At 43.3% G+C, this 15,043-nt stretch overlaps 1 protein-coding gene across 11 annotated transcripts in view; it reads right to left on the bottom strand.

Moving 5' to 3' along the window:
* The window catches only part of PTPN4 (protein tyrosine phosphatase non-receptor type 4), a 225,338-nt gene that overhangs the window by 60,435 nt on the left and 149,860 nt on the right, over window positions 1-15,043 (bottom strand). For all 11 annotated transcript variants that reach the window (XM_043504907.1, XM_038422831.2, XM_043504913.1 and 8 more), the window contains one exon: window positions 9,323-9,391. In XM_043504907.1, the coding sequence (XP_043360842.1) occupies window positions 9,323-9,391 (69 nt within the window). The remainder of the gene's footprint in view (window positions 1-9,322; window positions 9,392-15,043) is intronic.

Raw genomic sequence — 15,043 nt, 5'->3', positions numbered from 1 at the left:
GGCGGAGCCAGACCCTATCCCTCCCTCCCCCCGCCCCCTCGCCAGAAGTACCAGGGCAGGACAGGAAGTATAAGGAGAGGGCCATGAATCTAAGTTAGGCGGGAGCTACGGAAGGAGACAGACCTCTCCAGTCTGCTGCCGACCCTAGGGAGGAGTTGCCGGGGTACTGCCATCTAAAGACTGCTCTGCCCAACCCAAGGGGGCGAGAGCATCTGACTGTTACTGCTTGTTTGCCTCTGCTAGGTGGTTACAGAGCTATAGACTTCTTACAGCTCAGCCCCGCCAGCGAGAACTGAGCTTGTGTGCTGTTGCCTGATACAGCAAGGTGGAGTGGCCTCCCTCCCCATTTGAGAGCGAGGGACCACCTCATCATTTAACACAGTTCACTAACCTTAGGATTTAATCCCACTGTTCCACTGTTACTAAACAGATCCATGGAGCTTGGAGGAGGACAGTGTAGCCAACAGCCACATCTGCCGTTGCAGGGGCTAGGACACAATGATCGGTAAAGGTGTCAATGGAAGACAAAGTGGCCGCTCTACAAATATCCTGCCATGGGATACCCGCAAGGAAAGTGGATGTGGTTGCATGAGCCTATGTGGAGTGGGCTGTGACCCATGGAGGAGAGGGGAGAACACCAGAGTGCATAGCAGTCAGTAATGCAGCGGGAGACCCAGTGGGAAGGATATTGCGAGGAAAGAGCTTGGCCACAATGGTGATGAAGAGGCAAGGGGTGGCGCGGAAGGCTCGGGCATATTGGAGGTAAAAGACCAGTCCTTGGCGTACATCAAGAGTATGTAGCATGCACTCCTTGTTGGAGGCATGTAGTTTAAGGTAGAAGATGGGTAAGTGTACACTCTGGTTGAGGTGAAATGAGGAGGCCACTTTGGGAAGGAATTTGGGGTGAAGGCATAGGGAGACCTTGTCATGGTGAAAGGTGGGTCTGCCATCACGGCTGCCAGTTTGCTGACGCGTTGTGCGGAGGTGTTGGCAACCAAGGTCACCACCTTCAGAGAGGTGAGAAATGGAGCAAATCAACAGGGGTTCGAAGGGCGGCTTAGTGAGAGTGGAGAGAACAAGGTTGACGTTCCAGGAGGGGGTTGGTTTTTCCCACTGAGGGGAAAATGTTGAGACCATGGACGAAGCGGGCAGTAAGTGGATGCATGAAAATGGAGAACCCATCCACAGATGGGAGGAAGGCACTGAGTGCCGCTAGGTATATTTGAACACAGGAGTGAGCGAGGTCTGAGCGACAAAGATGGAGAAGGTAATTCAGGAACACCAAAATAAAAACAGAGGTTGTGGTGCTGTGCTCAGGCACTGAAGCAGGGCCACTTTGCAAGGTAGCAAGCCCTGATAAATGGGTGCCTACTGTGCATGAAGACGTCATGCACGGGGGCAGAACATGCACAAGTTCCATCCAAATACCACGCCATGAGGTGAAGAGGGCTGGGATTGGAGTACCGGAGACAGCTGTGGCTTGAGTGAGGAAATCAGAGAGCAAGGGTAGTGGAATTGGAGGACTAGCGGAGAGATGAAGTTGGTCTGGAAACCAATACTAGCAGGGCTAAGCAGGGGCCACAAGGCGAACAGTCGCTCAATCCTGGTGGATTTTGCATAGGATCTGGGGAAGCAGGAGAATGGGCAGGAAGGCGTAATAGAGCTCACTGGTCAAGAGAATGAGAAAGGCATCTCCCCGTGAACCGGGACCAAGGGCTCTCCTGGAGCAGAAGACGGGGAGTTTGTGGTTGGTCAATGTGGTGAACGGGTCCCATCAAGGAGTGCCCCTCATGGAAGATGGAGCAGAGAACAAGATTGTGGAGTTCTCATTTCTGTTTTGCATGGAAGGAGTGACTGAGTGGGTCCACAAGGGAGTTGTTCATTCCCAGAAGGTGTACCGCATGGAGGGTGATGTTGTGCTGGAGGCACCAGTTCTAAAGGAGGATAGCCTCCACACAGAGAAAGCGGGATCAGGCTCCACCCTGCTTGTTGACATGTCTGACAATGTGGCAGCATTCATATAACACTTGGACATGGCGGTGGCGGAGAAGTGGCAGAAGACCCGGCAAGCTAAGCAGATAGCACATGGTTCGAGAATGTTGATATGCATACTCACCTCATGGTGTGACCAGAGGCCCTGGGCCATGGCACCATGGGCTCCCCAGCACTCTAGTGAATACCCGCTGTTTATCAGGGGGCAGGAAGGCTTGAAAGTCCGCAAGTTTTGGGTAGAACAGGAAGTCCTATTTTGCCAGAATGCTCTGGTAACTGGCAATGCGGAATTGAAGGCCACAGAGGAATAGACCTTACGGCCAATAAAGTTGAGCTTTTTTGCTGCCCTTCTGGGTGCGTATGGGGAATGGAGATGTTGCTGGTGAGCACATTCTGTGGCCACCTGGACTACCAAGGAGTTTGGAGGAGAGTGGGAGAATAAGAAGTCTGTACCCTTAGCTGGAATGAAGTACCTACGCTCATCCGTTTTCTAGTTGGGGCACAAGACGCTGGGGTGTGCCAAACTACTTGTACCAGTTGGAGAATGGCATAGTGTTGGGGCAAGGCAGTTCAGGAGGCCCCAGCAGGCAACAGAATGTCTAGGAACTGATTGTGGTGGTCCTGGACATTTTCCATGGGGAGGCTGAGGGCCATCGCCATACGGCAGAGAAGGTCCTGTTATTGGGCATGGTCATGCAGAGGTGAGAGTGCAGGTGAGATGATGGCATCATCAGGAGACAAAGAAGCCCCAGTCGGGACAGAGGGAGCTGTTGGAACCAATGGTACAGAGGGTGCTGGAAGACTGGAGGCTTCATGGGGATCCTCATAGACAGAAGGAGGATTGGAAGGAGGTGAAGATGGTCAGTAGTGTGAGGAGAGGCCACAGTGGTAGCACGTGTCCCAGACAGACCAGTATGGCCAGCATAGGGATTGACCAGCATGGGCGGTCCCCAAGGGTAGGCGAACCATGAGGTGGCTGCTCAGACACAGTGAGGCAGATAGGGCTGGCAGCAGGGATCCGGACTGTAGGAGTGAGCTGACGAGAAGGCTGTGTCCTGTTCAGAGGACCAGTCTGACTATAAAGATGGATCTGGTAGAGGCGGGGCCACCGGTGGAGATGTCAGCGTGGGATGGAGCGATAGAGGGCGAACCATAAGAAGGAGAAGTTCCGTGGTCAGAGATGGAGAGCCAAGGACAACTGGCTGTGTGGAATGCTGAGGAGAGCCAGAGAAGCACAGCAGCAGTTCAGCTGTCGGTGTCAGAGGGAACAAGCGCCCTGGAGTGCACAGGACTGGGTGGGATAGACCAGATGGTTCCAATGGTGTGGACGGCACTGGAGGTGATGGTGGCGGGACCGTCACCATGGCTGAGGGTTGGTGCCAGCATTCAACTTATACTCTGAACCAGGCTTCTGCAGAGTGGGAACCTCAGAGTTGACCTGCGACTTCTCACCCGACCTCGTGAAGCTCAGGGAGGTAACACTGTATTTCGTGGCTCTCCTCATCGGGGATCTACCCTTGTGCCCATAAGTGTGCATCCCACACAATGGGATTTAGGTGGAGGTGCCGGTGCTGCTGATTCTGAGCGGGAAGGGCAGGGAAAAGCGCCCCATTTTGTAGTTGTGCATTTGATTGTTCCTTCCTAAATGAAGTACTTTGTACTTTTCATTACTGAATTTCATTTTGTTGATTTCAGACCAATTCTCTGATGTGTGAGTCTTTTTGAATTCTAATCCTGTTCTTCGAGGTGACAGTAACCACTCCTCCCGCGTGGTGTCATCTGCAATTTTATAAGTGGATTCTACACTCCATTACCCAAGTCATTAGTGAAAATACTGAATAGTACTAGACCCAGGACTGACCCCTGTGGGACTACACTAGACACATCCTCACAGTTTGACAGCAATCTATTGATAGCTACTCTGAGTACAGTTTTTAACCAGGTATGCACCCATCTTATAGTAATTTCATCAAAACCACATTTCCTGGTTTGCTTATGAGAATGTCATAAGGTACTGTATCAAAAGCCTTACTAAAATCAAGATACGTCACATTTACTGCTTCCCCCCATCCACTAGACCAGCAATCCTGTTAAAGAAGGAAATTGGGTTGCTTGGCATGATTTGTTCTTGATAAATCCATGTTGGCTATTACTTATTACCCTTATCCTCTATGTGCTTACAAATTAATACTTTAGATATTAAATATTACATCTTCCATTGCATATAGACTATTACATCATCCTATAGCAATCCTTCCCAATGTTCTTGGTTTCATAACACACAGCAACATGAATATCTACAACATAAACCTGCTTAACGAGAACCAACTGTAATATCTACAGAAATGCTAAATGCCACCATTTTAAAAAACAGATCTATACAAAACAAAATAACTATCTAGTGAAAAAAAATTCAGAAAGGCAGGTTCCAGGAATAAAATCCACATAATACTAGGGTAAGTCAGAGAGCAAGAATTAGCCTCTATATTAATGTGAATGGACTAATGTGAACTCAGTATTATGATTTGGAATTTAAATGCACAATAGATAAGAGGAATTGTACTTCATTCCCTTGTACATACGTAGTATATTTTATAAACATCTTACATTTCATATTGCTTTTCATTCTGAGGAATCCCAATGCACCTTACAAATTAATATGCAAACAATACACAGAATGCTTCATTCACCATATAAAATCAGTCAACTCTAGGCTCAGGCACCAGATGTTTATCAGTTAAGAGCAACACTATGAAACAACTTAGAATAGATGTGAAGAAGAATGCTGCATTGAACTGAAATTGCAGGAGGAATTTTAGGTTAACCAAACAATGCCTGAAGTTGCAATTTGGCCAGGACACCTGAAATAAACACATCTACTCTTATGAATAGATACTAAGTAGAATGTTGGAGTAATCGTAATATTGGCTTTACATCTCATCAAGAAGATAAGTTCCCAAGCCGCAGTGCCCACTGCACCATGAGGCATTAGTTCAGCAGTGACAAAGAGAAGAGTGCCACCTAATGAATAACGAACATCATTTCCTGAGACATCTATGTATTCCTGGAGCGAAGTACTGGCTCTGCCCAACCATGCTTAGCTTCTGAGATCTGACAAGATGACAGCAAAACATGAATGGTGTGTAGTTTTTAATTAAGTCAGAACTTTCTGAAAAGCAGCAACTACAGACAAGCTCTTATTCACAGCTTTGCCCAATCACTACTATAGTATTCTTCAAAATAAAAACAAAATGTTAATAGTAGGGCTGTCAAGCGATTAAAAAAAATTAATTGAGCAATTAAAATTAATCGCACTCTTAACACTAATAGAATAACATTTAAATATTTTTTGATTGATTTCAATTACAAAACAGAATACTAAGTGTACAGTGCTCATTTTATATTTATTTTTGATTACAACCTAATACAAGTACTGTAGTGCAATCTCTTTATAATGAAAGTTGAACTTACAAATATAGAATTATCTACAAAATATAACTGCATTCAAAAACAAAACAATGTAAAACTTTCGAACCTACAAGTCCACTCAGTCCTACTTCAGTCAAAACACTCAGCCAAACAAGTCTGGTTACAATTTGCATGAGTTAATGCTGCCCACATCTTGTTTACATCACCTGAAAGTGAGAACAGGCTTCCACATGGCACTGTTGTAGCCGGCATCGCAAGATATTTACGTTCCAGATGCGCTAAAGATTCATATGTCCCTTCATGCTTCAGCCACCTTTCCAGAAGACGTGTCCATGCTGATGACAGGTTCTGCTCGATAACGATCCAAAGCAGAGCAGACCGATGCATGTTCATTTTCATCATCCAAGTCAGATGCCACCAGCAGGTTGATTTTCTTTTTTGGTGGTTCTGATTCTGTAGTTTCCGCATCTGAGTGTTGCTCTTTTAAGACAGCTGAAAGCATTCTCCAAACCTCGTCCCTCTCAGATTTTGGAAGGCACTTCAGATTCTGAAACCTTGGGTCGAGTGCTGTATCTATCCTTAGAAATCTCACATTAGTTCCTTCTTTGTGTTTTGTCAAATTCGCAGTGAAAATAGTCTTAAAACAAACATGTGCTGGGTGATCATCCGAGACTGCTATGACATGAAATACATGGCAGAATGTGGGTAAAACAAAACAGACATACAAATCTCCCCCAAGCAGTTCAGTCACAAATTTAATTAACACTTTTTTTTTTAAATGATCATCATCAGCATGGAAGCATATCCCCTGGAATGGTGGCTGAAGCATGAAGGGAGATATGTTTAGCATATCTGGCACGTAAATATCTTGCAACTCCGGCTAAAAAAGTGGCATGCAAACGCCTGGTCTCACCTTTGGGTGTCATTGTAAATAAGAAGCAGTCAGCAGTATCGCCCATAAATGTAAACGAACTTGTTTCTCTTTGCAATTGACTGAACAAGAAGTAGGACTAAGTGGACTTCTAGGCTCTAAAGTTTTACATTGTTTTGTTTTTGAGTGCAGATATGTAACAAAAAACAAAATCTACATTTGTAAGTTGCACTTTCACGACAAAGAGCTTGCACTACAGTACTTGTATGAGGTGAATTGAAAAATAGTATCTTTTGTTTATAATTTTAAAGTGAAAATATTGTAATAAAAATAATATAAAGTAAGCACTGTAGACTTTTATTCTTTGTTGTAATAGAAATCAATATATTTGAAAATGTAGAAAAATATCCAAAAATATTTAATTTCAATTGGTATTCTATTGTTTAACAATGCGATTAATCACAATTAATGTTTTTAATCGTAGTTAATTTGAGTTAATCACGCGAGTTAACTGCGATTAATCGACAGCCCTAGTTAATAGACAAATTAAAAAGCCTCTAAAACACAAGGCAAATCACTCCTATAAAGTTAAGCCGTTGAGCACACAGACTGCAGTACTAGTTTACCCCCAAAAAAACAACCCACTATAGAGATGTGCATTTATAAGGAGCTCAGCAAGAAGCACAACAAAAGCAACACACAAAGAGAAATGGAAAAAACTAAAGAAAAATATATTTAAGCCACACCACTGTTTAAAAAAACAACAGGGAAAGAATGTAGCCGGGGGGAAATATCAGCATGATACAACGGTGTATACAATGAAGATTATAATAAAATGAGTGAGAAATCAAATTATTCACTTAGTCAATCAAAACTTACAGCAGTGAAGTTAATACAAAACAATTTCTTTTTTGGACAAATTTATTAGCCTCATTATTAAACTAACATATCTAAGTATTTTTATAAAACAAATTAAGTAGACTAATCTAAAGATCTAAATATTATTAGAATGACTGACCCGCAAAAATCCAATCAGATTTGGCAGAGTTATAGGTTTTTGAAAATTGTAGTCTGCACATAATCAATAGAGCTTATCAGAGGCTGGCTGCTAAAATCTTTGAGCAGTAACTGCTCTGAATCTCATGGAGCTACCTATGTACTGAGGAAGCTCCCAGCCCAATAAAATTCCATACATACCAACTGCACTGGATGCTCGTAACTCACAATGATTCCCTTATGTTCTAGGCATAGATCTAGAGGTCCTGGCAGAAGGATGCAGCAGCAGTAGCCATCTCTTTGGTCTAACGTATGTTATACTGTGCTGTGCATTCAGAATGAAAATGCCAAATTTATGCCCTTGACTGTACTCTCTAACCACTAAAACCACAATCCCCCCACCCATTCAGGAGTAGAATTCAGGATTCTTGATTCCCAACATTCCTCTGCTGTCTTGCGAACAGTTAGCGTAAAATTCAAGCAAAGTGTGCCATCCTCCTCTTCTAGGGGCTTGAGTACACAGAGGATAACAGCCTACTTTTACTATCATCTTATTCTTTTGGCACAAGAGGTAGAGGTCTGTGCTTTGGATCGAAAGGCTCTGGGTTCCAAGCTCACTATGACTCACTAAAAGGTTGCAAATTCAAGCACTTTAAATTTAAACAGTGCCAGAATGAAGGTTGCCTGAGAAACCCCCTAATGTATATGCATTATGATAGTCTGACTACATAATCCCATATTACTTATTCTACAGAACCCATTTTATCTGATGTACAAGACAGACAGTGAATCAGGCAGCGTACTACAAGAAGAGATAGCATTGTTTCTTGTGAATAGGGCACTGGACTGGGACCCAGAAGAGCTAGATTCTATTCTTGTTTTATCACAGATTTTCTATGTGACATAAATAACAGGATTACGAAAATTCACATATGCAAGGGGACTGAATTTAGGTTTCCAACTTTTGACTGCCTGACTCTAAAACATGAACATTCTTTTAATGTAGTTTTTTTAGTGTAATAATACTATACAATGCGCAGCCACAGGCCTAGACTTGTTAAACACCTACCAGTTTATGGCAAAGTTGTAGGTATTTGAGAACAGTCTGTTTCACACACAAACACACCACAATCTTCGTATTGTTTCATTAAAACATTTTATTTCCAAGACATGGACAATCACCAGTTTAGCCACTTTACACATACGTTGTTTTCCATTTCCCTACCCTTTGTCTCAGATCGTAAACTCTTCAGGGCAAGAGTAATGCTTCCTTTTGTTTGTAAAGTGCCTAGCATATTGTGGCCACTATGGAATCCAGCAGAAAAACAACAACTAGAATTACAATGCTGCAGAACAGTTTCTACAGTCAGACAATTATGATATAATTAATCACTTCTGAAGGCATTCTCAAGAGAATTCTTAGCAAAATTACAGTAATAGAGGTTATAGTGAAGCACACATTTATGAAGATCTGGACAGTTAGGGCAAATATTTTCAAGGGAATTACAATTTTAGAATATTATCACTGAACGAACATACCCAAAAACTCACAAGCGCTCAACAGAATGAAGATAAGAAAATTCTTCTTATAGTAAATTTTATTATTAGTTGTACTGAGGCCCCCCCACTGTGCTACATACTGTACAGATTGGAAGACAGTCCCCAGCCTGAAGAGTTTGCAACCTTTTCTTTGCAAACACATAAAAAGGAAGACACCGGAGTATCCTTTTTTCTGTTACGTGTTTCCCTACCACTTCTGCCCACCTCAGATAAAAAGATATGTTCCAGTATTCAAATTATAACTCCTTGGTATGGGTTCAACTCCACCAAAAGAGCAGCTCACAAGAGATAAAGCTTGCACGTCTGTTTATCATAACATCTCCATCCAAATATACTGGTATTGGGAGGAAGCTTATTGAAGTGCACTAGTGTGTGTCAAAATTACCACAAAGTAACCTACTGAAAAGTTTAAGTCCAAAGTAGTATTAATTACCATATAATTAAATTCCATACAAACAAATGTAAATGGCTTACCTGGCAAATACCCTGTCTTTGTTTGCTTTTTCTTTACCATACTGCACAGACTGGACCTCTGTCCTCCCACTGAAAGAAAATTATAACATTGGAAATGTAAAAGAAACTTCTCTACTTAATAAATATAGGCAAGCTGTACCTCCACATCTTAAATGCTAAATTACGCTCTCAGTTATGTCCAAATCATCCCACTGACTTCAGTGGGTTTTAACTGAGGGAAGAATTTGGATTTACATATTCAAACCAAAATCTCTTCTTTCACCTTAGAATCAGTTTTGTAATGCAGAGAGATTTAGTAATATTTATTCCATCTACAGAATAAAGCTCTTATCTCCTTTTCCATTTTAATGCAGCCAGAGCAAACAATCTAAGTCACATACTTCTACCCTTTGGAAGCATTTACCACTGTAAATCCTCCCTGCCACAAACACTACTAAAACAAAGAGCATGCTCTCTGTATTGCTCCCTATTTCCTTTAATGAGCCAGTTTTGAGTTTGCTCTTGAACTTCAGATGTAAACACGGCAGGACTCTGGGACAGGTAATTCTGTAATTAGCAAAACAGATATGGCCCTACTCACCATCCTAGAACAGTAAGTATTGCAACTAACTCCTAATAAATAGAAAAAAGAAGAGGAGTACTTGTGGCACCTTAGAGACTAACAAATTTATTAGAGCATAAGCTTTCATGAGCTGTAGCTCACGAAAGCTTATGCTCTAATAAATTTGTTAGTCTCTAAGGTGCCACAAGTACTCCTTTTCTTTTTGCGAATATAGACTAACACGGCTGCTACTCTGAAACCTAATAAATAGAGAAATTCAGGTAGTAAAATCATTTCTATTAATGACCAAAACAGGACATCTTGCTAGTTTAATAAAAATACCAACAACAAAACAGGAAAACATTGCTTCATGAGTCAGATAAGTATTTACTTTGACACTTGTAAATGTTACTAAAAGGGCCTTTTATAACCCTATGCCTATAAAAGAACAGGAAGTTAGTTACTTGCCATTGTTAGCATTTTCGTAAAAGGTATCTAGTGATAATAGATCACCAACTTGTGGATCATATTCCTATTATGAATATGGGTCAAATTTTTGCACAGCTTGAAGGTCTTAACTATTGCACTGCCTCATCATTAGAGGAGTACATCTGCCTCAGTTACCGAATGGACAGTAACTTCCCTGCCTCTATTCCTTAAAAACAATTAAACAAAATAATTACACAGAACTCTGAGGGCAATAGGTATCTAAGTTGAGGGAATAGGTATCCAAGTTAACCTATTTTCCCAGAATAACAATAATCATTCCTTATCTCTAAAAGATACAAACAACAATAAAAGAGAGAGCACGGTCCCAGGAGCTGTGAGCTGCCAGGGAGGGGGAGAGACAGACACCCCAGAGCTGTCAGCTGCCACGAGTGGCATGGACCCCTGAGCTCTGAGTCACTGGGGCTGCGGGAGGGGCCCCAGAGCTGTCACCCACCACAGTGGTGGGTGCTGGACTCCCGCCCAGCCCCCCCAACACTCCCCGGTAGCGGGACTCAGGCTCTTTTTCCCCTCTGCTTGGACTTCAGTCTTTCCCCATCAAACCTCCTGTCCTTATTTTTAGTAAAAGTCACAGAAATGTCACGGGGTTCCAAGAATTTTTGTTTATTATCCTTTTACTAAAAATAAACAAAGCAACGGGCTTTGTTGCAAGGATTTGCTCCAACCCCTCAGACAGAGACAAACACCTACAAGATCTCTATCATGCATTCCTACAACTACAATACCCACCTGCTGAAGTGAAGAAACAGATTGACAGAGCCAGAAGAGTACCCAGAAGTCACCTACTACAGGACAGGCCCAACAAAGAAAACAACAGAACGCCACTAGCCATCACCTTCAGCCCCCAACTAAAACCTCTCCAACGCATCATCAAGGATCTACAACCCATCCTGAAGGACGACCCATCACTCTCACAGATCTTGGGAGACAGACCAGTCCTTGCTTACAGACAGCCCCCCAATCTGAAGCAAATACTCACCAGCAACCACACACCACACAACAGAACCACTAACCCAGGAACCTATCCTTGCAACAAAGCCCGTTGCCAACTCTGTCCACATATCTATTCAGGGGACACCATCATAGGGCCTAATCACATCAGCCACACTATCAGCGGCTCGTTCACCTGCGCATCTACCAATGTGATATATGCCATCATGTGCCAGCAATGCCCCTCTGCCATGTATATTGGCCAAACTGGACAGTCTCTACGTAAAAGAATGAATGGACACAAATCAGACGTCAAGAATTATAACATTCAAAAACCAATTGGAGAACACTTCAATCTCTCTGGTCACTCGATCACAGACCTAAGAGTGGCTATCCTTCAACAAAAAAGCTTCAAAAACAGACTCCAACGAGAGACTGCTGAATTGGAATTAATTTGCAAACTGGATACAATTAACTTAGGCTTGAATAGAGACTGGGAATGGATGAGTCATTACACAAAGTAAAACTATTTCCCCATGGTATTTCTCCCTCCCACCCCACCCCCCACTGTTCCTCTGATATTCTTGTTAACTGCTGGAATTAGCCTACCTTGCTTGTCACCATGAAAGGTTTTCCTCCTTTCCCCCCCTGCTGCTGGTGATGGCTTATCTTAAGTGAGCACTCTCCTTACAGTGTGTATGATAAACCCATTGTTTCATGTTCTCTCTCTCTCTCTGTGTGTGTGTGTGTGTGTGTGTGTGTGTGTGTGTGTGTGTGTGTGTGTGTGTGTGTGTGTGTGTGTGTGTGTGTGTGTGTGTGTGTGTAAATCTCTCCTCTGTTTTTTCCACCAAATGCATCCGATGAAGTGAGCTGTAGCTCACGAAAGCTTATGCTCTAATAAATTTGTTAGTCTCTAAGGTGCCACAAGTACTCCTTTTCTTTTTGCGAATACAGACTAACACGGCTGCTACTCTGAAACCTGTCTTTAAGTCATCTGATACCAGTACTGCTTCATCAGGCAATGAAAATAATGTAGAGGTGATATAGGTTGCTATTGTTCCTGTCCCCTTCTTCTTGATCTTCTGGTGCAGGTGGTCTGGTCAGAGACAGTGATGAGGGAAGTGACCTCTTTATTGAGTGTGGTGTACTGCATTATCTCCAACAGAGCTGTGGTGCCATAATGCAATATGGCTGACTTGTTTATTTTTGGCCAGGCCAGTGCCTTTCCTGATGAGCTCACAGTGTCTGAGCCCTGCAGGGGAAACCAGTATATCTTTCTGTGGTGTTCATCACTGACCCAGAGGAGAGGGTTCTCTGCTGAAGAACGAGAGAACATATGCTCCAAGGACAGAGAGGAGGAACAGATCTTCTCTAGGGGCAGCTCAGCTGCATATTGCGTTCTCTGTAATGGGATCAGTACAAGTAGGTGCTTTGACTACCCAGTTGATGATCCCAGGGCACATCAAAACCAAGAGCGTTTCACTTGAGCTGGGGTCAGTGTTGGTGGAGTTTTTATCTGTCTCATAAGCTGCTCCTTATCCTTACCAGTCCATGACACCATGCAGAGTTTGGTGTTTATTTCCAGACACTTTATATTATCTGTTCTTTTAGGCGGATGCTGAGCTCTGTCTGGAATTTGTCTTTGTGCTCAAAGAACCCCCTCCTCGTGCAGACTTCAATGCCCCTCCCTGCATAGCCCCTCCCATGGCTATACAAGGGCTGCACCATCCCAACCTCCTTCTCACCACCTGCGGCTAGAGCTGGAGCTCTTAGTATGATCTTTCCTCACACTTATCTTCACAGCTCTTTGTGACTTTCTTTCTTTATAGTTATAGTTAGTACCCTTAGTTAGCAGTTAGGTAGTTTCTTCCAGTGGGATGCCCTTGTGACAGGTTCGGCCACAGAGACCCCCTTGGGACTGTCACCTGATGTGCTGGAATTACCTCTAAGCCCATTTTCCCTGCCAGCTTGGGACTCCAGAACCCTGCCTTGATGATCCAGACACGCTAGCCTGCTGCAACGCAGACCCAGGTCTGGTCCACGCCCCCAGAGCTGCAGACTTGAACCAAAAACTGCTCAGCAGGCCACCTATCTCCAGCATCCAGAGACCCAGTTCCCAATCGGTTCCAAACCCCAAATAAATCTGTTTTAATCTGTTAAATCTGTATAAAGCTTATACAGGGTAAACTCATAAATTGTCTTCCCTCTATAACATGGAGAGAGAGATATGCACAGCTGTTTTCTCCCTCAGGTATTAATCACTTATTCTGGGTTTACTAATAAACAAAAGTGATTAAGTATAAAAAGTAGGATTTAAGTGGTTTCAAGTAATAACAGACAGAACAAAGCAAGTTACCAAGCAAAATAAAGCAAAAACATGCAAGTCTAAGCCTAATACATTAAGAAACTGAATACAGGTAAATCTCACCCTCAGAGAGGTTCCAATAAGCTTCTTTCACAAACTAGACTCCTTGCTAGTCTGGGCCCAATCTTTTCCCCGGTACAATCCTTGCCAGTGCCAGCATACATCTTAGGGCTTGTCTACACTACTGCACGGGGTCGATCTAAGATACGCAACTTCAGCTACGTGAATAGCATAGCTGAAGTCGATGTACTTAGATCTACTTACCGTGGCGTCTTCACTGCAGTAAGTCAACAGCTGACGCTCTCCCGTCAACTCGGCTTGCGCTCCTCATTCTGGTGGAGTACCTGAGTCAATGGGAGCGCACTCAGCAGCCACGATAAATCAACCCCCACTGGATTGATCGCTGCCCACCGATTCGGTAGGTGGTACAGACAAGCACTTAGGGGGAAAGTAGGGGTGTTCTCATGATTGCGGTCCCTTTTGTTCTCTTCCACCCCTTTCATAGTTTTTGCACAAAGTGGGAATCTTTTGTCTCTTGGGTCCCCACCCCTCCTTCTAAATGGAAAGGTACCAGTTTTAAGATGGGATTGCATTACCAGGTCACATGATCACATGTCCTGTGAGACCCCAAGTCTTCATTCTTCCTGGCCTGACTCACAGGACAGCTTGCAAGTAAACAGAGCCATTTACAATCAATTGTCCTAGTCAGTGGAAGCCATCAAGATTCTAAACCACCATTAATGGCCCACACTTTGCATAATTACATAGGACGTCAGAGTAATACTTCATATTCCTAGTTTCAGATACAAGAATGATACATTCATACAAACAGGATGAACACACAATAGATTATAAGCTTTGTAATACTTTACAAGAGACCTTTTGCATAAAGCATATTCCAGTTACGTTATATTCACACTCATAAGCATACTTCCATAAAACATTATGGAGTGCAACGTCACAGCCCTCATCAGAGTTTAATCATTGCCCTTCTTCTAGGGCAGCTCTCCCCCATAATGATTCCCACACTACATGCTTATTGTGTCTCAGGGAAGGGCAAATAAAAAAAAGGTGCTCTAGTTGTAAGTCCTTTAAAAAGAGGACACAGGTGACTAGAGACTTAAGATTAAAGCAGCACCTTCTCGAGCAGGCAATGAGACCTGCCTCGGCACTACAGACTGCTCAAAGTCAGGCCCCTCAAAGTGTGCCTGAGCCAGTATAGACAAGTACTTCTTGAATGAGCTCAGATTACTAGCCCAGAAGGAAGACAGACCACTTCCCTTCGTCAGACTCCCTGAGAAAAAGAACTTACAAAACAGACTGAAGCCATTCCAGAAGTCAGAAAGGTCCGTCTTCTCTAAGAGAAGTGCCGACTAGC

The sequence above is a fragment of the Dermochelys coriacea genome, chromosome 11 (genome assembly GCF_009764565.3).
Source record: "Dermochelys coriacea isolate rDerCor1 chromosome 11, rDerCor1.pri.v4, whole genome shotgun sequence".
Lineage (NCBI taxonomy): Eukaryota > Metazoa > Chordata > Testudines > Dermochelyidae > Dermochelys > Dermochelys coriacea.
Note: the sequence above shows the minus strand (reverse complement) of the source record. Positions and strands in the feature narration are given on the sequence as shown.